Raw genomic sequence first — 22,596 nt, 5'->3', positions numbered from 1 at the left:
ATGACAGTTTACAGCCAAAAACTTCCTCCAGAGGCTGTAAAGGATTCCCAGCACTAACAAGGTGCTTCCTTGGGAGGGAGGGGCCGGCACGGCCAGCTGTTTCTCCCCCAAGGTCTCCCTCTCCTTGAAAACCCAGCCATTTAGAGAAAAATAGGGACGGCCCTCCTGACTTGGCCTTAGAGGCAACTGTTCACTGAGAAAAAAATGGTATAGGAGACATAAGAAATACATCTCTGTTCCCAGAGTGGCAGCTTTCCTTGGGGTCAGCCCCTTCTCAGACTGCAAACCCAGGACCTCTGAGCAGGTTCTAGTGCACCCCCTCAGGCTCGAAGCCAGCCCAAGCAGAGGGCCACATCCAGGGCTGTGACCTCACACTTTCCTACAAGAAAAAACACATTTCTTTTCTGAGAGTGTAATGTGTGTTCATTAAAGGACATTCTGTGTGTCCCTACATACATAATATGTGTCCATGTGTATGGAAATGAAAACCGCAGGCACTAATCGCAGTCCGGGTTTGGGGGCGGATTCCTCTTCTTTTTTCCATTTTGTATTTCCCCTACTGATTGAGCAGACCTAACGAAAAAGCATTGGCAAGCCCTAGATTAGAAGAGATCATAAATATTGCCTAAGAGCAAATAATTCTGTCACCATTTGGTTTGTCTCTCCCTTTGAAAGAAATCCAGTGACTTCTGTAATTGTTTTAAAAGCCGCAAGATGTAAATCTTTATACTCCTTAGCACTGAAAAAAAAAATTAAAGGACATTGGCTTGTTTAAGGTGACTGTGGTTTTGAAGAAAAGAATAAATACACTTTTATTCCTATGAGTGTCTCTAGTTACTGGGTGCACTCTGCACAGTTTATCCATACCACAGTAGTTTTGAGGCTGCACCTCAAAACCAAGTTCCACCCTGGCCGTGCTTTGAGAGCCGCTGTGCTGTGTCACAGGTGACAATGTCCTGGTTGGTTTAGTGACAGGAGTTCACACATGGAAAACAAACAAACCAGCACAGCAAGCGGAAGGTTTGGGATCTTGGGCTAACATTTCTTAGAACCCCAGCACTTCCGCTCTGGCTGTTTGGAATTCAAGGTTGCAGAGGAGACATTTGTGGGCAGCTGGCTTTGGGGACCTTAGTTGGTGGGCAGCTTGAGTCCTTTCTGCCTGGATTCCTAATTTCCTCAGTTCTGGGCGCTCCCAGGTTTCTTCGTGAGGTGATGAAGAGCAGACTCTCCTGTGGTGGATCCCTCTGGGGTGCACCCGCACCCAGGGCGCGTTGGGTGGAGCCATTTGTACCTGGGATAGCTGAACGACCTGCTTTGGCTTCTTCCGCCTTCTCCCCTGTGTCTTTTCATCTCTGGGGTCTTTCTGCATAATCAAGTGGCCTGTGAAGTTTTTTCCACACCACTCTGTCAATTTGCCTCCACGTCCCTTCCGGTTTACTGCCCCCCATGCAGATTTTACTCTCTGCGGCTCGGGTTTCTGGCAATCCTGATTTCCTCCACGTCGCACATCACGGGATTCCGTGGGCTTCCTTTCGGCCTCTGTGCTCCTGGAGTGTTTCTGGTTTTACAGGGCAAGGTTTGCTACCTTCTGCAGGCCAGGTGGCTCTCTGCTGGGGCCCACCGCTGACTTCCCAAGGTGGCTTCCCCTGCCCTCTGCCTCTGGAATCACCGTCCTCCCCCTTTGCCTCCCACCCCTGGGGAGGCTTCCTGTGATTTTCTCCTGTTCCCCGGGGCCGCTGCCTGGGCCAGCTCTCACCAGGATGGACACCCTTCCACAGCTCCTTGCCAAGGAAGACAGCGATCCTTCCTCAGAGCTCCAGGTGGGGCCACCCCAGCCTGCGGGGCAGGCTGGCCACACAGGTAGCAAGGGCATCTAAAGAGGAGCTGCCTGGACGGGTGGCAGGGAGCGGTCTACCCAGAGTGTGCGACTGAACGTCAGTCCCTCCCAGTCTCTGAAACACGGGGCTACACAGCCCAGAGTGACCTTCATTGAACGGTCAGTTGCCTGGAAGAGAGGAAAGGAGGCTCCCTGGGAAGCCATGTCTTGAGACCTTGAGGAGGACAGAAATGAGCAGAGGTGGAGAGGGGAGGAATGTACTGGAAGGCTTTCGACTGCTCCAGAAATCGTGACCCGGCTCCCGGCTCTGCTACCTTTGATCACACACACACACACACACACACATGTCCATCGTGTTACAATGTCCGTGTTATACAGACATCATCTCTCTCCCTCTGCAACTTCTTTTGCAAACTCCTGTTTGGGCACTGATTAAATATGAAGCCCCCAGTCCATCCCCCCGGAAAGACTGTGGGATCCAGCAGGTGGAGCGCACACGGTTCCTGCGGGGCCAGCTCTACTTTCCGTCATCCCTGACTAGCCGGAGAGACAGGCGCTATGTCCAAAATCACAGCAGACTGTGACCCAGGCTGTGGAAGGGGCTGGCACAGTAAGGTCCGCGCTCCAGCTGGGACCTGACACTCCCCTCGAGGAAGCAGAGGAGGCAGAATGAGGACGAGCTGAGCAGGGGCTGGCTTGGGGACACCGAGGTGGGCCTTGGCGGAACTTCCTGGGCTAACTGAAGGGGCCTGTCCTGTCCGCTGAGGAACCACAGGATACTGAGAACAGCAGGGGACGCCAAGGCCTGCAGAGACCAGGATATCTAAGGAGGGCCGAGGGGAAGGGACAAAACGAGAACTCCAGACGAGAGACAGCCTCATTTTAATGACAGTAGAGTCTCTCCGGACACAATGGCCCATTCAGCACAACAATGGAGGGTAAGTCAGGAGGGCGGACCTAGCAGCCCTACCTGGAGACAGGCTGAGCGCTACGCCAGGCGGCGGGAGGAGCTCCAGCCCTGCACGCCCCAGCGGGGAAAGGCCTGCTTTTCCAGGCACCTTGCAGAGATTCCCAGGACTGCTCTGGACCAAGAGCGGAGAACGACCGGAAGGGGCATGTGCGGAGGGAGGGTGGCGGACCAGCAGGCTGAGCGGAAGTCTGCGCTGGCCGCGGGCAGTGGGAGCAGGGCGGCGGCGGGAGGGCTGCGGCCCGAGCCGGTGAAGGTAGTTCTTCCCGCTCACCAAGAAGCAGACTGAGCCAGCGGCTCGGAGGGAGGGCTGGGCGCACCCGTGAGCACCGCCTGGACCCAGGCCTCCCACCAGGGGCTGCTGCGGAAGGGAGCACCTTCCACCAGCGCACCCGCAGCTGCCGGGGGCGCCACCGGAAGCAACTGAGGGCACTGTTAGGTGCGAGGAATCCAGCGCACATTGCCGTGTAGACGGGACAGTGCTGTCAGCGTGTAGGGGGATTGCCGCTCTGTCCAGGGGGCCGGAGAAGCTGGCTGGCAGCCCAGCGGCAGTGGCCATGTGATTCTGAGTTGTGCTGCTTAACACCAACCTAATTCCCACCAGATCGGGGTAGACGCACAGGAAGTAGAAGTAAGTGTACTTCCTCTCTCCTGTGCACCACACCACACAGGGGTAAGAGGTACCTGGGGAGGTAGGAGGAGGATCTGGTTCACCCCTTTTGAAACCTGGGGGAAAGGTCCGTAATCTCAAGTCTGCCCTAAATGACCTGCTCTGCATTCTGAGAGGCTGGCTGCAGCAGCTGGAGAGAAAGCAGAGCCAAAGCCGCCCAAGCCCCGCACCTTACCCCACCCTGTCTCGGAAGAACCCTGCGCAGCCAGTGTCAGCATCGCCCTGGGTTTAAATGCCCATCACGAAAGAAAACACAGATCCAAAAGGTGAGCAGCATGACTAGAGCCCAAGTCAGCTGGCGACGGCAGCCATTCTAGACAAAGGCCCCTCCACGGCCATCTCTGGTCTTTGGCAGGCTCATCCTCTGACTTTGGAGCAGCCTTCACTCTTCAGCAAGTGCTGCTGAGAGGACAAGCCATGGGCATGGCTTCCTTTCCCCTCCAGGACCCGTGGGCAGTGCCCGCTCAGAACCTGGGCCTTCTTCTGTCCTGGGAATCCATTGAGAAGAGGCCAGAACCTCACCTAGCCAGGATCAGTTCTAAAGTTCTGAATACAGTTCAAATACCTTTAAAACTATTTATTCACATTACACAGTCTTAAAGACGAATGAAATGATGGCATATGCAGGTGAATGGATGGAGTTTGAGAACATCATGCTACGTGAAATAAGCCAATCCCAAACAACCAAAGGCTGAATGTTTTCTCTGATAAGCAGATGCTGATCCATAGTGGGGAACGGGGTAGGGAAGACTGAAGGAACTTTGAATTTTACAGAGGGGCGGGAGGGGCGGGTGGGGCGGGTGGGGATGGGAAGGACAGTAGATTGAGACAAACATTATTACCCTATTCACATGTAGAAAAAAATTGTTTTTTAAAAAAATAAACAAAAATTTAAAAAATTATTTATTCATAAAATAGAATGTATTTGTGTGTATATTGTAGGATTTTATAGTTATCCAGAAGATCCACGTTCCTCCAGCATCTAAATCATACCATATGACATTTTTGACTTGAACTCTGGTGCAAGTTTATATATCTTTTTTGGGGATGGGGGCTAAATATTTATAGCTGCATTCACCAGCTAGATTCCCTGCGGCCTCATGCCGTTGTGAAAAACCATCATTTTGGTCAATTTTGCCCATCCTCTAGGTGGAGATGAGATTCTAGAAAATGGTCTTCTGAAGGTATAGTTACCAGAGCCAACGTGTATGTTTTTCCCTCCTTTTTTTTAAACCAAAATGGTTTTTCCTTAATCTGTTGACGCTAAGCTCAGGGGGACTTGCTACCCAAATCTTTACCCAGGTGGATGGTGTGTAGTTAAGTCCAGGTCCAAATAAAATTAAAATTATCTTTCATGAGCTGACCCCTCACCAGCTCCATTCATCCCACCTGGTCTACCTAACCCAACACCAACCCTCGTCCTGCCCGTGCCCAAGCGCCCACTGTGGGGACATACCTCACGCTAACTGCTCTTCAGCTGACTGTCACACACGTAACTCGTGAGGCGTGCTAGCCGGCAGTTCAGAACATATTCATGTGACATCAAAGCAGTCTGTTGCATAAAAAGAGCAAAATAGTGCCTCCCGTTCCCCGACTCCTCCGGGCTGCACTGGTGCTCCCCGCGCTATGACCAGGAGGCCTGTGACGGGGCCATGCAAGAAGCCAGCATCGAGCAAACGTTGTCTCCATGTCCCCCACCTCCCCACCCTGGGAGAGTCACTGCAGAGCTCATAGACAGGAGCACACAGGTCAAACTCAGATGCTCAAGGCACCTGGGTTAGTGGATCTGTTTAAAATACACAATCAGGAAGGCAAAAAAATCCACACCGAAAGGGGATCTCAGGGTCTGGACCCGGACTTAACTTTTATTTGGACCTGGACTTAACTACACACCATCCACCTGGGTGGTGTCCACACGTCTTTCTTCACAGTAGTCACCCTGGTCAGTGTGGCGACCTGTCCCTGTGATTCTGATCTCCTGATCCCTAAAGCAGCTGAGCTCACCTTGAATGCTTCGCTGGCCATCTGCTGACCGTTTCTGAACCTTCTCTTCAAATCTTCTGCCTCTCTCTATTGGCTTGCCTGTCTTCATCCTATTTACTTGTAGGCATCCTTTATGTATTTTATCTGCAAGCCTATGGCCAATGCAAGTGTTATAAATATTTTATTCTACCTTGTCTTGCCTCTCAATTAGCTCAAGGCTATCTTTTCATCTCCCCTAAAAAAGTGGTTTTTAATTTAATGTGGTCTACCTTAGTAATATTTTTCTTGGTGATAAATGATTTTTGCTCCCTATTTATGAAAATCTCCCCTATTTGACAGCACGAAGTTACGTCCTGTGTTTTATTTCAGCACTTCTACTGTTGTCCTCTTGCCACCTGGACCTACGATCAATTCAGAATTGATTGGTGGTGTCTTTCCCCAGTCAGTGCTGTCCATCTGGCCCAGGGTCACTTGTAGCAGAGGGTCTTCTTCCCACTGCTCTGTATGCCACCCGGTTGCAAGTTTGTGCGTAGGCTGCAGGACTTTCTCTGTGCTCTGTGTTCGGTGTGCATGTGAGCGGTACACACAAGTCCATCCATGCCTTTTGCTACACCATTGTCAAAACTGATACTGGGTCTTCAGGAGACAGAATATTTGGACCTACTTCGAACTTTGCATTTCTACGTAGGTGTTAGAATCAATTTGTTGTGTTTAAATTAAAATAAAACTGTTGGATATCCATTGGAATTATATAGAATCTACAACTTACAGAAAATTGAAATCATCTTAGTGTCAAGTTTTCCAATCTACAAACAGGTGTATGCATTCATTTATTTAGATTAAAAAAATACTTCCCAACAATATTACATAGTTTTCTTGGTACATGATTTCATTAAAATTGTCCTTAGGTGTTTGCAATTTTTAACACCATTGTGTCATTTTTTGTTGAATTTTTGCTGGATTATAGAAATATAGTCAATTTTTGTATCGTCACTTTTTCCAACAATCTTCCTAAACCCATTCATCCCACCAATCAATCTGTAGATTCTTTGGGATTTTTACTAACTTTGTAGTTTTAATATCTTTTTGTTTCCTATCATATGAGTCAGACTTACCATACAATATGGAATAGAAATGGGAAAGATGTGAAGTACATTTTTATGTATTTATGTGTGTACATATATTTATATATATGCACTCCATCAGATTAAAGGATTTCCCTCCTAGCCATAGTTTCTTATTACTTTTATCCTAAGCGAAAGCTACTGAAATGAGCAAGGCATCACTAGGTTCCATTTGTTACTATGTTCGTGAAGAGTTCAGCAAACGTGTTCCTGCCCGCGGTGGCGGTACTTTTCCTCCTGGTAACGCACATCCTGCCCTGGCTTTGGTACTGAGGCCCTGCTGCCTTCTCTCAGCAGCTGGGGACCTCTCCTCCCTGCTCCGAGGGAGGCACGCCTGAATGAGGCACCCTTTCTTCCGCAAGTGTTTGTAGATTCTCCAATGAAACCACATGGACCTAGAGTTTTCTTAGTTTCTTTGTGAGAAGGTTTTTCAATCTGTGGGTTTTATTTATTATTTGTAGGACTTTTTAGGATTTCTATTACTTATTTATAATTCCTTTTTTTCTTCTTCTGCAGTGCTGGGGATGGAATCCAGGGCCTCACCCAGCCGAGGCAAGAGCTCCACCACCAAGCTACATCTCCAGCCCTTGCTTTTTTCTTGCTAAAATAACTCTGGAAGAATTTGCCTGTTATTCCTATTGAGCTGCCATCTGAATTTCTGGGTATTATCCCGTTGTGAGTAATCTGCCTTTTCCTTGGGGCTCCTTCAAAGAACTTCACTTCATATTTGGTGGTGTTCTTTTGACTCACTTTGTTTGTGATTCTTGGTTCCCTAAATCAGAGGAAATCCTTCTTTTCTCTTCAAGGCCTGCCTTTTCCCCATCCTCCACTATTGCTACTGGAACCAACTAGACACATGCTGGACTTCTTACTCCATCCTCTGCGTCCCAGGCCCTCTCAGCTCTTCCGTCTCTGCCTCCAGTGCTGTATGAGGTCACTTCTTCTGACCTGGCTAGTTCAGGGGTTCATCTTTAGGTACGTCCAAGCTACCACTCAAATCACTCATTGAATATTATATTCATTTATTATATTTTTCCACTTCACAATCTCTATTGCATTCCTTTTCAAATATTTTCTCTCATAATTTAAAAATTCACTTTAAGGCTTGTTCAGCATGTTACTTGGGCTGGTTGTCTTTGTGTGTCTGACCATCTCCACCAGCTGGCTTCGCTGTGAGTCTGATTCTACTGATACTGCCTCTGCGGGTTCTGGCTCGCCTGGGCTGCCACATGGACGTCACGCCACGAGGAGATGGGCTTGATGCTGTGTGTTAGGAACATGCTTCTCCACCTCAGGTGCCACCAATGCCCTCATAACTTTGGATTACAGAAATAGAATGTTGTCTTTTTCTTACTTCGATGGGATTTCAACATTCCTTCCTCCTTTGCATCTAGTTCTGATACCGCAGCCTTATTCTTTATCCACATAGTTAATCCAGTACCGGCTTCCCGTTTTGGCCTCCTGGAATGAAAGGAAAAAACCACACGAATATGCATAAAACCTCAGAAGGTGAGGTGCAGTAGGGACACACCACCCACTGCCTCGCCTGATTCTTGGCCATTTGCTCTTCCTCACCAGGGAATAGGACACAACTCCTTCCCTCCAGCTACTGCATTGCTCAGGAATCTCCTATTTCCACCTCGGGACTGCAGGCCTATCTAATCCTCAGACACCTCGCCCTGCTGGGACCTGCTCCAGTCACACCCAGCCCCTGCCCCTGCAGCATCTCTCTCCCACTCTCATTGTCCTTTGATGTCATGGAGGGTGAATCAGAGAGAGGACAGGAGCCAACCACTACGCGGTGAGTCGGAATCATGTGCTCCAGAGTCAGGGGTGCTGTGGTCATCCCAGAAGAAGCAGGTTCACCCCTCACGTGCTCTGTAGGGTTATGCCTAAGGAGAGAGGGAAAGCTCTTAAGGATGGCATTTAAACCACTTTTCTGTGCATAAACTCAACATGGTGTTAACACCAATGCATACTTTTTTCTGCAAAGAACTTTTCCTACCCCATTCGACTCCATGACATTAACTTCCATAAGAATCCAATTTAAAAAACACATTATGAATTCTCTCTCCAAGAAATCACATGTCCACAATCAGGTGTGATGTGTCTTAAGGGTTTCACTCCCCACGTTGGGTTGGCCAAGCTTAGCTCAGTGCTGCAGGCTGCTACAAGCCTGTGGACTGAGCTTCCCTCAGTGGCTCACTGAACCTGCTTCCCTTGTGAAATTTTGTGTTGCGTATACACCACATTTACTGATCTCCTGACCTGCTTTCGTGACTATTTGACCCCAAAAGCTATTTTAGCTCAAACTGGACATCTTGACCACAGGGAAAATCATGGAGATATTCTTCAGGATTTTGGAAACAAAGCAAAGACCATTTGGATTAGTATTTTGTACTCAACAATCCTGCTGTGGAGAATGTTTTGAGACCTCAAATCCCTGCTAAATGGGACTGCATCTTTTTCTAGCAAGGCACCCTAGTCCTCACCAAAACTAATTATCAGAGAAATGGAAACAAATCACCACCAACAAGGATCTGTGTGTGTGTCCGCATCTATGTGTGTCTCTTTGTGTGTGTTTCTGTGTGTGTGTGTGTTTGTGTAGGAAAACATTCATAGTTATCCAGTAACTTCAATGAAAATTTGAACAAACTAATGATATTGGTCATATTATATTGTAAAACTGTGTGCATGCGTGACTGTAACAGCAGATCACACCTGATGCACAACTGAGATGCACCAAGGAAAATAATGGGGGCAAGGGAAAATCCAAACAAAGTAGTGACCAGTGAATTTTCACCCGCTGTATAAGTTGGCTTGAAGTTAACGTCTGAAAATATTCAAGCGGGTAGCATATGGGCTGGTCTAGAGTCAGGGACTGGAGGACAATCCCTGGACCTGAGTCAGGCAAAGGAGCGAAATGACCTTGCACTGCTTGAGCCATGGGCTATGTGGGTGCCCAGAAGGATAGTCACTGCAGGGGGCAGACGTCACGCTTCCCAGGATGGGCAGGAACCAGTCATTGCAGCATCTGGGTGCAAGAACTTGGTTGCACATGGGGCTCCCTAGAAATCGCCTTCCCTGTGTCCGTGATCAGAGGACACAACAGCTACACTTAAGGCACAAGGCACTTTTTTTTAAAGTGTCTAAGGCACAAGGCACTTTTAATGCTCTTCATTTCATTCAATTCAGAAAGGACTTCCAGAAGAAAAGCAGTGTCAATAAGACACCAAGGTAACAGAAGACGGAACACTCAGGGCCTGTTTGGAGGCTTCACCAAGCCTCCTGAAACTGGGCTAGCGCTGAGGACATCTGGCCTGCAAATGAGCTTCGAACAGCATCGGGGGCCAGGCTGCAAGTGGATTTCTCCCTGGTTGGAGGCAGGTTCACCAGGTGACAGGGCTCCTGTGCATTTTTAGCTGAGCAAACCCAATCTGAAGTGCCATAGGATTTGCTCCTAGGGACTGGGGGTTAATACAGAATGGCACAGGGATGGTGTCAAGTCTGTCACTATCAAGATGCAGCTCCAACTCCTGGGCAGCCTGGAGCGTCCACCTTCTTGTGAGGTTGTTGGCCAAGAGTGAGAGAGCATGGAGGACACTAGATGTGAGTTAGCACTGCTCCCCGATGGACATGACTTGACACTCTGCGGTCACATGACTCCCAAAAACACGAGCAGGGTCACAGCATGCTCTGTGCAACAAGGACACCAAGGGCAAGCCTGGCTGAGGCTGAGGCGGCAAGGGAGGCAGGATTGGTCCAGTGTTGCCCTGCACTGCCCTGAGGCCACCGCCGGGCCTGGCTGTGAACAGCAGAGGAGGCCATGTTTACTTGACAGAAGAAAACTGAACCAACAGGAGCACATCGATTTGTCATTCACAATGATAGATTTCTGTGGTGTGCCGGTCACTGCCGAGGAGGCAGGAGACACCGTGGTAGCCACCCACTGTCCTCACAGGTGCCTTACATGAGCAGGTGGTGGCCTGAGGCAGGAGACTGCTGGCCTCCTTGAGGACTCAGGGGAGCTGAGCCTGGAGGGAGCACCGGCCCACACCACCCACACCGGGGCTCCTGGGAGGTTCCTGGGGAAAGGCATCCTCTGGGTGGACCCACAGCAGGAACCTGCCCCAGAAAATCAGGGATCCAGGTCCCTCGGTTGTCCAGCTTCTCACCGCTCCACCACAACCTAGTCACCACAATATGGGTGCTCGCTAGTTTTTGTCTGTGTGCTGTCTGCAACCCTTCCTCACTTCTGGTTTCTGTTGGTTGGTTTTTGACCACTCACATGCCACCTGGGGCCGCCGGGCGTCCTCTTGTTTTGGGGTGGGGGTCTCTCTGTGCACGTGCTGGGCTCTGGCACTTCAGGAAGTGAAGGGCAGGCCACGCTCCGTGCTGCCGCCTGGCAGGTGGTGGGTCCTCTGTCCTCATCTCCCTGGGCTGGACTTCTTCTTGCTGCATGTGTCCATCTGGGACCATGAAATCCAGCTTTCAGAAGCAAAGAATACTTTTATTTTGCTCTTGCTGCTTTCATTATACTCATCATATGAGGATCGATTTTTAAAAGAGTTTGGGAAAGTAGGGCAAGCAGTGATCACTAAAATGTGTATTTATTTATTCATATTTTAAGGTTTTCATTGTCTAATAAGTGCTGCTTTAGAAAGTAGTATCCCCTTGCTGTGTACCACTGCTTAAATCCCACCAGGTTTCTGCTTCTGTCCCATCTGCTTGCCCTTCATGAGGACAGCAACCAAGGGCGGCCGTGAGGCTGGAGGAAGGCGGGGTCTTGGGTTTCATTCTGTTTTTAAGTTGGATTCAACATTAGATTTTTATGTCATTACAACCCAACATGACCTCCTGTCCACTGGTCACCACCACACCAAGATCCCAAGGACACTACAGTGCAGGCGGACTGGACCTTCCTCCCTCCCTCCACAGCGGCTGCTGGCTGCTGGCTGCTCTCTACACCCACGGGAATGCCGGCAATAGCGTCTAAGGCCGTGCGTTCTCTATCCTGGCTCCCCAGAGCCTCCCCAGCCTCCGTCCCAGGCAGGACAGAGTGCCACTGTGCTGCCGCTAGACCAACAGGACACTGACCAGACCTCCAGCTCCCCGCTCCGCATGCTCATCTGCAAAGCGGCCGTCTCTCTCCATCAGTCTGCGCAGGTGGCACCAAACAGAGAAAAGCAAGACAGGGAAGCTGTCAGGCTCGGCGGCCCTGGAACACACGCAGGCTGCTCCCGCTGGAGGCCCGGGCAGGACTCGCCCTGCAGGAAGCCAGCCTCGTGCAGGGCTGCTCGGCCTGAGCCACTGCTGGAGCCACACACCCGCACACCATCTCCCTTTGCTGACACTATTGGAAATAAAGCTGGCAAGAACATGGGCCGACGCCCAGGGAGCGCACCCTGCCCGAGGGCGGGCTCCTGGCCAGCTGCTGACGACCTCCCCTCACTGGTGGCTGCCCTGCTCAAACACGCTGGCCTCGCTGCTGCAAGTCTGTCTGCACATCTGCAGTGTGCAAAGTCACTCAGCTGTTCACACTCTGGGGACAGTGCATGCACACCTGCAGGGGACACTGGCCTGCCCTAGGGGCACAGTCCCAGGTCTACAGTCCAGGGAAGACACGTTGGGAGCACAGTGCCTCTCACTTGGGGACAGAGGCCACGAGACCATGTCTGGCAGGGAATTCCCTTCAGGCCTTGGTCTGCCCAAGAGTCCAGGGAACCTTGGATTACCCTTGACTAGTCCCAGTCAAGGAATAGACTCCTGGCGACAGCACTGTGCCCTAGAGCCAGGGTCAGCCAGCTGCCAGGTGGGATGTGGGCAAGGCCCACCAGGACACCTTCCCCCCCTCAGCGTGGTTTCCCTTGGAGAGACCAGAACACCAAGGGAAACCAGAACACCTGAGGCAAAGCAGCACAGTGTGAGCCTCGTACGTCCATACAGGGCTCAGCTAAGCTGACAGCCCTGGGGGGCTCGGCTGAGCCATAGGGTCACCAGGGCAAAGGTGGAGGAATCAGGGTGGATTCCTCTCGAGCTGACAAGACAGTGGCCATTTGTCTCCGCACACGCCACACAGCAAACACCCAGGCAGAAGCAAACACAGGGTCTTTTATCAGCTCCTGGGAAGAGCTGCCGGATGAACTGCCTTCTCTGGAAAAGAACTCAGGCCTGCGGGAAGGCACAGGAGTTAGGACAGAGTCCCTGCCCTCCAGGCACCGCAGATCCCAAACAGCTGGGGACGCCCTCCTGTTCACGCAGGGGTGGGCGGAGAGAGGCCATCCGCGGGGGAGGCCCCCAGAGGAAGCCATGGGTGGCAGAAAGGAGGAAGAGGAGTCTGGGGAGTGGGTGGGAGCCAGTCTGAGAGGAGGAGCCTCCGGCCTCCAGGGGAGAGGAGAGGAGCCTGCATAGTTGAGCTGACAGAGTGGACACCACGTGTGCGGCGTGCCGGATGCCTCTGGAAGCTCACTCTGAGGCCACGCTGCTTTCCTTTCCCTGCTGCCATGTCCGAGTGTACAGGAGCGGAGGTCTCCTGAGCGTGGACCTGAGCACACCAGGCCAGGACCTCCCAGTGTTGCAGAGGCACCTTTCCTCAGAAAGCACACAAGAGGGAGCAGGCCAGGGCTTTGGCCGCGTCTGCTCCAGCATCCACGCACAGCACAAACTCTATGTCTGGCTGCCGAGAGGCCAAGTTTTCCAAAGATTATTTTTCCAGTCAGGCTTTTCACAGTCATTTGCATTTTTAAGAATCCTGTATGTCTGCATGTGCATAATATAAGAAAACATAATGCCAGCCAAGGAAAGAGCAAGCTGGCTGAGGAGTTTGAAAATTTGGCCTTCAGTCTTTGTAAACTCAAGATTTTTCAGTTTTTATTGGTTACACATGTGACTAGGCTGTCTCCTTCCCATGTCAATTAAATACCATGAACTACCTCCAGTAGCTCTCTGTGCTCCTAAGAGACCTTAGATTCACTGTGTGACAAGGTTATTCGGATGTTGTCCTTGGACTGGCCACAGATCCTCTGCTTCTGGGCTCCTTCTGTGGGTTGGGGACGGGAGGGATATGGCTCAGCCACTGCAGGAGAAGACTTTGACCATGGGGTTTCCATTCCCTCCTGGTGTGTCTCCATAATTATTGGGATTGGCTTAATCCAAACAAAGGATATTCTGGAGATATTCAAGGAGATTCTGAGTGTAAGGACAGCAGCTGGGAGCAGCCCTGGGATCGGGGGTCACTCGGGCCTCCTCCATGGCCAGAACCCACTTCTCCTGTGCATCTCCATTTCCCCCTGTTCCCACTGATTAAAGGAGGCCAGAAAATTACTTAAGCCCTTAAATTGCAACAACAAAGGCTTGGTTTCTCCTTTCAATCAAAACTGCTTGGCTGTCTGATTCAAATGCTAATAGCGGAGCCTGAATTGGTCCCTAAATGAGGGAGCCGCCTCCTCCACCCTCAAATGACCAGAAAGTGGCTCCTTGCTACAAGAATCTGCAGGAGTCTCCCAGTTGGGCGTTCTGTTCTGTGAAGTGGCTTCCTGGGAAACGCCTGGTGGCGGGCTGACCAGTTTCAGGAGAGGGAGGGAAGGGGCTCCTCACTCCTCACAAGGCTCTGACTCCTCAAGACTTTGGCCTCCTACATAAGGACCCATCTCCCTTGCTGTGTATTTAACAGATCTGGCAAACTTTTGAGTCCTTTGTGGAGGAGAAAGGCCACAAGTTCAAAATCTCAGAAAGGGTGGCTCTGACGCAGCCAGGAGGGTCCAGTGAGCCCCTGGCCAGTGCAGGGTCATCGCTTCATCTCATTCTGAGATGGCCTGGCTTCCAGGTCCTCTAAAGAAAGGACACAGCTTCCCAGCTCCGGGTCCATCTGCACCGGGAGTAGGCGCCTGCCTGGCCCATGGCCTGTGGCCAGAGTCACCCTGACAGCTTGCTTCACACACCTCTAGCCCACAGAGTACGATGGGCCAGATGATCCAAGTTCAAGTCCTGGCTCTTCTGCTGAGGTAGCGACCGTGGGCCAGGTCCTGTGCACTGAGGTGCACTGTGACCCTGCCAGTGTCGGGGGCACAGAGAGGCCACACCCACATCTCCTCACAGCTACAGGGAAAGTGCAGGGGTCACGGGATCTGCAGGCAGCAGGCCAGGGACCTGGAAAGCCCTCCATGACTAAGGACCCCAACCAGGCTACCTCACATTCTGAAGCTGGATCTCCATCTCAGCAAGAGGGGACGGTAACAGTGCCCTATCTGATGGTCTTCCAGAATATCCAGTGGCCTCCTGAGTGGCGATTCTCTAACACACTTACCTGCAAAGGCTGAAGATGGCTGTAAAAAGACCATAAGATCAGGCATTGAGGGCTGGGTGTAGCCCTCCTCTAGCAGGCCCTCAATCACAGCTCCACGAAAGAATGAAGGGAAAAGGCTTTAAAGTATGTTCCAGAAAGGAACTCACCTTCTGGAGAATTCCATGTTGGCAAGGGAGGTCGAATACATCTGATACAAGCGACGAAGATACATCTTACTTCTGGAATCCTTCTCACCTGCTTTACAAACAATCTTGCTCTGTAAGAAATATTTTGTTTTGAAAGTTTTTATGCTTGTGTCTCACCTTGGAGGTGGAATCTTCAGTGGCCCAGAATGGGGACCACGTGGGAGAACACATTGTCACACAGGGCAGCTGGGCACTGTTGTGATTTTACCTCGGTTCAGCATAGGACGTCATCTCCCCCCCTTGACGTGTACAGTGCTTAGTACGTGCGTAGAACCTTCCAGCTATGTCAAGACAGACTTCTCTGCCTTGGTCTTTCAGGTAAACTGTCTCTGAACCTGCCCTGGCCAGGCCCACTCCTCTCACAGTGGGAAAGGACCACCATGAGCTTCCTTCTTTCTTTCTTTCTTTCTTTCTTTCTTTCTTTCTTTCTTCTGAACTTCACTTTGAACTCCAGCCCCTCTGGCTTCTCTTGGACTAAAGCAGCTCTGAAGCGCAGAGTGGGAACACTCACCTTCCCCTGTCCTGGGGCTAGTTTTCCTGCCTCTTCTCGCTGCTGACTCCTTTTCCTCCATTCTGTAACTTGAGAAAGGAGGCCCTGGGGAAGAGGAGACAGATCTTTTTACTCATGTCCTTTAAGCCACTCAGCCAGTTCTGCTCCTTCTATCTTTCACAAGGACTTAAGAAGTGGTACGTGCACCTTAACCCTTGGCACCTAATTCAGAGAGAAAGACCCCTGGCGAAAAGTGAGGCAAGACTCGAGACTCCAGGGTGCGTGGCTCAGAACAGGCCTCCTGCCTTTCAGACCGGACTAGGTGCCTCATTATCTAGGTCTGGGCGATGGTGCTGAGGTTACTCCTGCCTCCTGACAGCATCTCCCCACATGCGGAGGCCAGCCGGTGGCCTGTTTTGTGGTTCGGTAGGCACCAAATTGCCTACCGAACAATTCATGGGTTCATCGGTTTCCGTTCCTCTTGCTGCTGGCTTCACGGGTTTGGGGGATTTTGGTTCTGAGCCTGCCTTCAGATTTTTTCTCTGTCATTTCTTTCTTGAACCATCTCCAGAGGAAAACCCAAAAAGGGTCCTTCATCCTGTTCAAGTGGCCCCAGTTGCTTCTGCGGTACGGGGGGTCGGATCTCCCTGGTTGAAGCCCCCTCTGCTCCTCTCCCACGACTGCAGGGAAGAGGTCGGGTCGCCTCATCTGCCTCCTTTCTTTAGACTGTGATGCCCCATCAACTGGAGGACAGGAGCGCAGCATGTGAAGAACTTGCAGAGTGGAAAGTTCTCGTGTATTAGTGTCCACTGGGCAACTGCCCTCTCTGCCGCGTGACCCCTTCTGAGAAGACTGGAAGCCTCCCTGACCGCCCCACCTCCACGACCCCCTGCAACAGCCCTGCCCTCACAGCAGTGTCCCATGTCATTTCTGTTCTGGGGACAAGTCGAGCTGGCTCCTGCCCACGGCCTTTGTCCTGCTGCCGTGGGCTGGAGGTTCTTCTATCTGACGTTGCCACCTGGGCTCCTGCTGGTCCTCCACCTCTCTTCAGTGCTACCCCTGAAGACCTCAGCCACCCCATGAAAGCAGATGAGCAAGAGTGAGGGCTGGGGACCAGGCTGTCCCCGAGCACCCGCCTGGTGTGCACCAGACGCTGGCTCCACCCCAGCACTGCCAGAAATCAAAGACGCGCCCCACTCATCCAGTGCAGCCGTCGGGAGCATCCGGGGGGTGCAGACGCAGAAGCAGCAGTGGGCCGGTGAGGAACCCAGAGGGACGGCCGCGGAGGCAAGCACCAGAGCGGCAGCCCTGCCACCGGCACCCTTCACGGGGTTCAGTTCTCCAAATGTCGTGGGTCACCACCTGGTACTTAGATGCAGAAGCTCTATCCAGACTGAGGAAGCTGTGCTTCTGTGGGAGCCCTGGCAGCTCCGGGGAGATGGGGTCCACACAGGCATGCCGCTCATCTTTGTGTCCCCGGGACATAAACATCTGACGAGAACAACTGGGAGGAGGGAAAGTTTATTTGGGGCTCACGGTTTCAGGGGTCTCAAGTTCGATGAGTTCAAAGATGGACACATCCGTTGCTCTGGGCCTGAGGTGAGGAAGAATGTCATGGCAGCAGGACCCAGGGGAGGACAGCATTGTAATGGTGAGAAACTGGGTGCTTCTGCCTACACCCAGGAGCGGGGTGAGGAGGTCACCTCTCGCTGCTCTGCCTGGGCTGCGTCTCCCCGTGCTGGCCGAGAGGCCCCAGGCCCCATGCTGTCCCTGCCGTTGCTCTGCTGTGGTGTGCTTGCCATTTTTGCACCCCGACCTGTGCGTAAGCATCTTGTGTGAACTGCAGTTGGTCCCGAGAAGCTGAGCGCCCGACTGGAGAACACGGGCTTGCGAGCCCCTTGCAGGGTGGGGGGTTCTTGCCTCGACCTCCGCCCAGCACCAGAGTGGCCAGCTCTCCTGAGCCAAGGAGTGAGCATGAGGGTAACTCTGAGGCACCCGCACGTGAAATGCCACCAGACAGCAGCTGTTCTGCCCTGCAGGGGCATCGTGAGGCCAGGCATCCAGAGGACCGAGAGGCGTGGCGTCCAGGAGAGGAGGTGGGAGGAGGAGGAGTGACCGGAAGTGGAGACGGGGCTTCTGGTGGGCTCCGGAGGGATGCTGTGGCAGGCGAGGAGAAGGAGAGGGGTGGTCCCTAAAGCCCAAGGCAGGTCCCTAAAGCCCCAGTCAGAGGGTGGAAGAGACCTTGGCTGAGAAGAGCATGGACCCTGGTCAAGAGCAGCGCGAGCGCGGATGTGACACCCCTCCAGGGTCAGGACTCTGCCCAACAGGCACCTGGGAGGCAGGCAGACAGCTGAGACAGGAGTGTGCTAGCAGCGGCAGTGGTGAGCCGGGGCGAAACCAAGTGGTGCCACAGCGAAGAGGAAGGCCACGTGTCCCTGCTCCCCAGGGCCCGAAGCATGGCAACCCCACGTCTGCCTCCAGGGACGAAGGCTTCGGGGAGCAGTCTCCGGTGGCAGATCGCGGCACTCCTGGGGCTTGAGTCTGCTCTGCAGGAAATCCACTCTGCCGCCCGCTGAGTCGGCCCCTGCGGCAGCCGGCTTCCTTGGGTAGAAATCATCACTGGCTGGCACTGCCAGCCACGTCCCACACCATGGACCCCAGTGAAATAGTCCTAACAAGAAATCGGCCCGAGCTGCAGAGGAGAGGGACTTCGTCTCTAAGACGCCGGCATGGGAGGGAAGGTCCCACAACCAACAGGAAGCAGAAAGTGCTTCTCCGAGGATGGGCTGCGGCAGCGCCTACAGGACCAGGAGGCCCTGGGGGTGCAGGGGAGTGTGTGCAAGGCCCAGCCGAGGGCCTGGGAGCCACAGCGAGGGACTGAGGAGACAGGAGGACTGTGCAGGCTGAGGCCACCACACAGGCTTTGGTAGTCTTCTCAGGAGGACCAGGGAGGCAGGCAGCGTTTGCGGGGGAGGCCGACACTGTCAGAGATGTGCCTTGCCACCATTCCCCAGGCAAATACCCAGGTGAGAAGAGCAAGAGTGGACAGCAAGAGGCCTTGGGAGGGTCAAGTCTCAGACAACCGTGGAGCAGCCCAGGGTGGCCAGGGTGGAGTGGCAGAGAGGGCTGCCGCCCAAAAACTGCGGGCAGCACGTGTGTGCCGTGAGGGAGGGTGTGCGGGTGACCCAGGATTCGCTTTCACACAGCCCTTCCCATTTCCACGGTCAGGAACCCTCACAGCAGCCTGCACCTGGGCCTAGTGAGGGGCACAGAGACTGCCCTGGCGCCTCACAGCCGGCCCCTGCACAGGCATGCTCCCGTGAGCTCACCAAACCCAGGAAGACCTCCCAAGGAACGGGGGGCATTGGGCTCACACGCATGTGCACGCACAAGCACGCACACACACACCTGTTCAGGATTTGCTATGCTAAACTCTGTAGAAGTGACAGGCTAACTAAACTCCTGGAGACCCGTTTAAACAAAAAGAGAAAAATGCTGAAACAGCGTGGGAAAAGAAAGCAGTAATTGGACACTAAAATCCAGACATGAAATCAGGAAGCGAATGCAGTGCCAGGGCTTTAGTGTGCTTCTTATCCCTTTATGGTCAGAAGCAAGAAGTCAGTGCAGAGAAAATGCGTGGGGAGGGTGCTCGGTGGCCTGGCCGGGCACCTTCACCGTGAGCGCGGCCCTGCGTGGGTGTGCGCTCTGTGCCTGGCACACAGCACCGCCAGCCTTCGGCACCCTCCCCATTTGCTCATTCCAGCGCCACCTAGAAGACAGAGGGTCATTCGGAAGTGGCATTAAAATGCCGAGGACCACGCAACCCTGCGTCTTGGGCGCTGGGAGGAAGCGAGTCTCCTTGTAAAGTTAGCCATAGCGCTCTCAGCATAATACCTGGGAGCCCATTTAAAAAGGAAGGAGGAAGTGGTCAAAGTCATGCTTTTTGCAAACTTCAAAGGTTGCCCCCTCCCCCCTCTTTACATTTTACTGTCTGGGGAGCTGGCCGTCTGCAGCTGCTGGCAGAGACTGTGTCCCGGCGTCAAACCTGCCTCCTCACGGCCCATAAAATTACCGCAGGGAAGCACGTCGCAGGTGTGGAGAGAGGAGCAGGATGCCCCTTAATGACCTCCCCGACACCCGTGCTGAGCCGCCCCTGCTGGAGAGGAGCTGGAGGAAGGGTGGCCGTGGTCCCGCTCGCACAGCCGGGGGTGGAGTGTGCACCGCGCAGGGGAGGGAAGCTGGGCCCTGAGCCCCAGAGCCCAGGTCCCAGCACCTCCCACAAGGAACCTGGGTGCAAGGCAAGCCCTGGGTAGTGAGACCCCCAAAGGAGGGAAGCAGGGGTGGGGGGCCAGATGAACTCAGACGCTCCAGAATCCAAGTTCAGAAGATGCCGCACAGCAAGCCCCATGCCTGTGCTTCTGAACACATGAGTTCTTCTTCCTCATCAAACCGGGAGGGAAGCGTAAAGAGCAGACAGGTTTGCAAAGATGTCAGATTCCTGTGGGTGTTTAGAGGAAACATTTTGCCACTTTTCTTCAAGTGATAGAGGAAATTAATGATCATAGAATACCTATAAGCTGATTGTAAAAAGACTTTGCAAATCACTAGCTCATTACGCCTCAGTGTTTTGGGCCAATATTTTGAAACGGGGTTGGGGGAACAGAAAATCAATGTATTTAAAGCCATCTTAAATGGTTTCTATTGGTTTTATTGGGCAGATTGAAAAATGATCATGTTTCTTTAAAGAAATGGGAAAGTGGAGGCGGTTCTTCTGTAAAAGACAGGGAGACAAGCAGGTCAGGAGCAGGGCCACCTAGTCTATCCTCAGCTCCGAGGTGTTTATTAGCCCACTCTGCAGGGAGCAGTGGGTACTTTGCCCCCTGGGGTGGAGACAAAAGAGCAGCAACGGAACCAAACACAGGACAGAAACACAAGGAGCCTTGTTTTCCCCTGAGGACACAACTTTACACTGGGGACACCCAATACATCAACACAGAATGGACTTAAATGCATTTTGAAACTCAACAGTCAAGAATCCACAATGCGCCCACTGCCTTCACTATATTACTGTGTTTGCATCCTACCCAGCACTCCTTATCGAGGTAGTGATTTTGACCACTTTTATCCGGAGGGTTCCAAACTTTCAATTCTCAAAAAAAAACTGGGGCTAGGGTAGAGTGACCCATGGAAGTATTTCTACTGATGGTGAAGATGCGTCATTCAAAATCGAAGCCACCTTTTCAACACTAGAATCAGGTGACAATAAGAAAAGTTGACCTCTGGCAAAGATGCCCTGGAATCAGCTTCATCCGACTTTGGAACAGAGTCTTGGCATACAGGCCTTACGTGCAATCCAGCCCCAGTTTGTTTATTTGTTTACTTATTTATTTTTGTTACTGGGGTTTGAAACTAGGGGTGCTTAACCACTAAGCCACATCCATCCTTTTTTATTTTTTGTCTTGAGACAGGGTCTCGCTGAACTGTTCTGGGCCTTGCTAAGTTGCTGAGGCTGCTTTGAACTCGCGTCAGGTGGGCACCCCCACACCCAGCTCCAGCCCTCGTTTAAACACGACCATGCAAGATGATGGAAGAGATGGCTTTCTTAATTTAGACTCCAAAAGATACACCGCACATTTTGACTTATTCTTCTGTAATTAAAATTCAGAAATGAGAACCACCAAGGTAGCACCCCAGACTAGAGGGCTGCAAACTCCAGTCAAGGGCCCGATCCATGGCTTTACATTTTTAGAGTGTTATTTTAAAAGGGACAGAAGAGGATTGCCCTAGACACAGCTGTGGCCCAGAAATCCTAAAACAGTGCCCCCCCCCCCAGTCCCTCCAAAGTGTCCCTAGACCACCAGGACAGCCAGGAAGCCACTCTGCAGCAGGCCACGCCCACCTGGCGCCTGGACTCCTCAGGTGTCAGGACGTGGGGCTCTCTTTCATGTGGACCAGTTTTCCTCATTTTTGTACCACTGTTTAGTAATTACTGTTGGAGACTATGAAGGCACATTTTTCTTAAAGAAGAAGTTCGAACACTGACGATTTCCAAAGTATTCACCTTCTGTGGGTTTCTGAAAGTCTTCCCAGCATGCACCAGGCTCCCTCTTCTCACCCAGACACTTCATGTTGTTGGAAGGAACAGACTGGATGATCGGAATCTTAAGGACCATGGATTCTAAAGGCAGCTAAACCATGGGGATGGGATCCTTTCATCTGGGGGCAAGACCACATTCCAGGCATAATTGAAGACTCATTTAATCACTAAAAATGTGATTAAATAAATCACTACCCACAAAATGTTGCCTGTGTTCCCTAGTAAAATATGGTTTAAACAAAAACTCGGTATCGTGTCATTTTCTACCAGGAGGGAGCACTGAGGCCCTTTCCACCTCTACAGATAAACTCCGTCACCCTTTCTGTCATTTGTGGGTAGCGGACCTCTTGTGTCCTGAGACTGCGATCTTAGAAATTCCTCTGTGTGCACCTTGCATTACTTTGAGACATATTTGGGGTGAATAGAAAATTATACATCTTGAGAAACTACAGCAAAATAATCATCCTGCATTTATTTATGCACAGGCAGAAACACTAAAAAAAGAAAGAGTCACGTAAGAAAGAACTTCATTCTGGCTTTCCCTCATTTTGTTGATTATACACTCCCTTAGTACAAACCCCACAAAAGTGTGTTTTCCTGAACCAAGCAAAATAATGTGTGATTGTGGCTTCTAAGTGGAGGATACCATGAGTTCCTAAGACCAATGACCCCATTTGGCTTCCGTCTTTCGAGGTCGTTAGAGCCATTTGTACGACCCAGGGCTGCGGCCACATCTCACAGCCCGCGGATCCAACAGGCAGCCGCTGCAGCTCTACGCAACAGCAAGCTCAGCTCGGCATTCCGTCCGCCACAATTAGGAGAGGCGCGTAAAATTCCCAACTGAAGTTGTAAAGCAAGGACAACAGAAAGCCATTTCTAAATCTGCATACCTACAGGCGGCTCTGCCAGTGACAACTCTGCGTCCTCCCAAAGACTGT

General features: G+C 52.0%; 1 protein-coding gene across 4 annotated transcripts in view; it reads right to left on the bottom strand.

Moving 5' to 3' along the window:
* Positions 1–4,321: 4,321 nt before the first annotated feature.
* Positions 4,322–22,596, bottom strand: part of LOC124989039 (uncharacterized) — a 59,140-nt gene continuing 40,865 nt past the window's right edge. For 3 of the 4 annotated variants that reach the window (XM_047558949.1, XM_047558950.1, XM_047558952.1), the window contains 6 exons: positions 15,583–15,666; positions 15,033–15,142; positions 11,679–11,739; positions 10,870–11,069; positions 8,374–8,473; positions 4,322–8,042 (listed from right to left, as the gene is read on the bottom strand). In XM_047558949.1, the coding sequence (XP_047414905.1) occupies positions 7,992–8,042; positions 8,374–8,473; positions 10,870–11,069; positions 11,679–11,739; positions 15,033–15,142; positions 15,583–15,666 (606 nt within the window). In that variant the 3' untranslated portion in view covers positions 4,322–7,991. The remainder of the gene's footprint in view (positions 8,043–8,373; positions 8,474–10,869; positions 11,070–11,678; positions 11,740–15,032; positions 15,143–15,582; positions 15,667–22,596) is intronic. The other variant, XM_047558953.1, reaches the window with a different exon arrangement.

This window comes from Sciurus carolinensis, chromosome 7, assembly GCF_902686445.1.
Source record: "Sciurus carolinensis chromosome 7, mSciCar1.2, whole genome shotgun sequence".
Lineage (NCBI taxonomy): Eukaryota > Metazoa > Chordata > Mammalia > Rodentia > Sciuridae > Sciurus > Sciurus carolinensis.
Note: the sequence above shows the minus strand (reverse complement) of the source record. Positions and strands in the feature narration are given on the sequence as shown.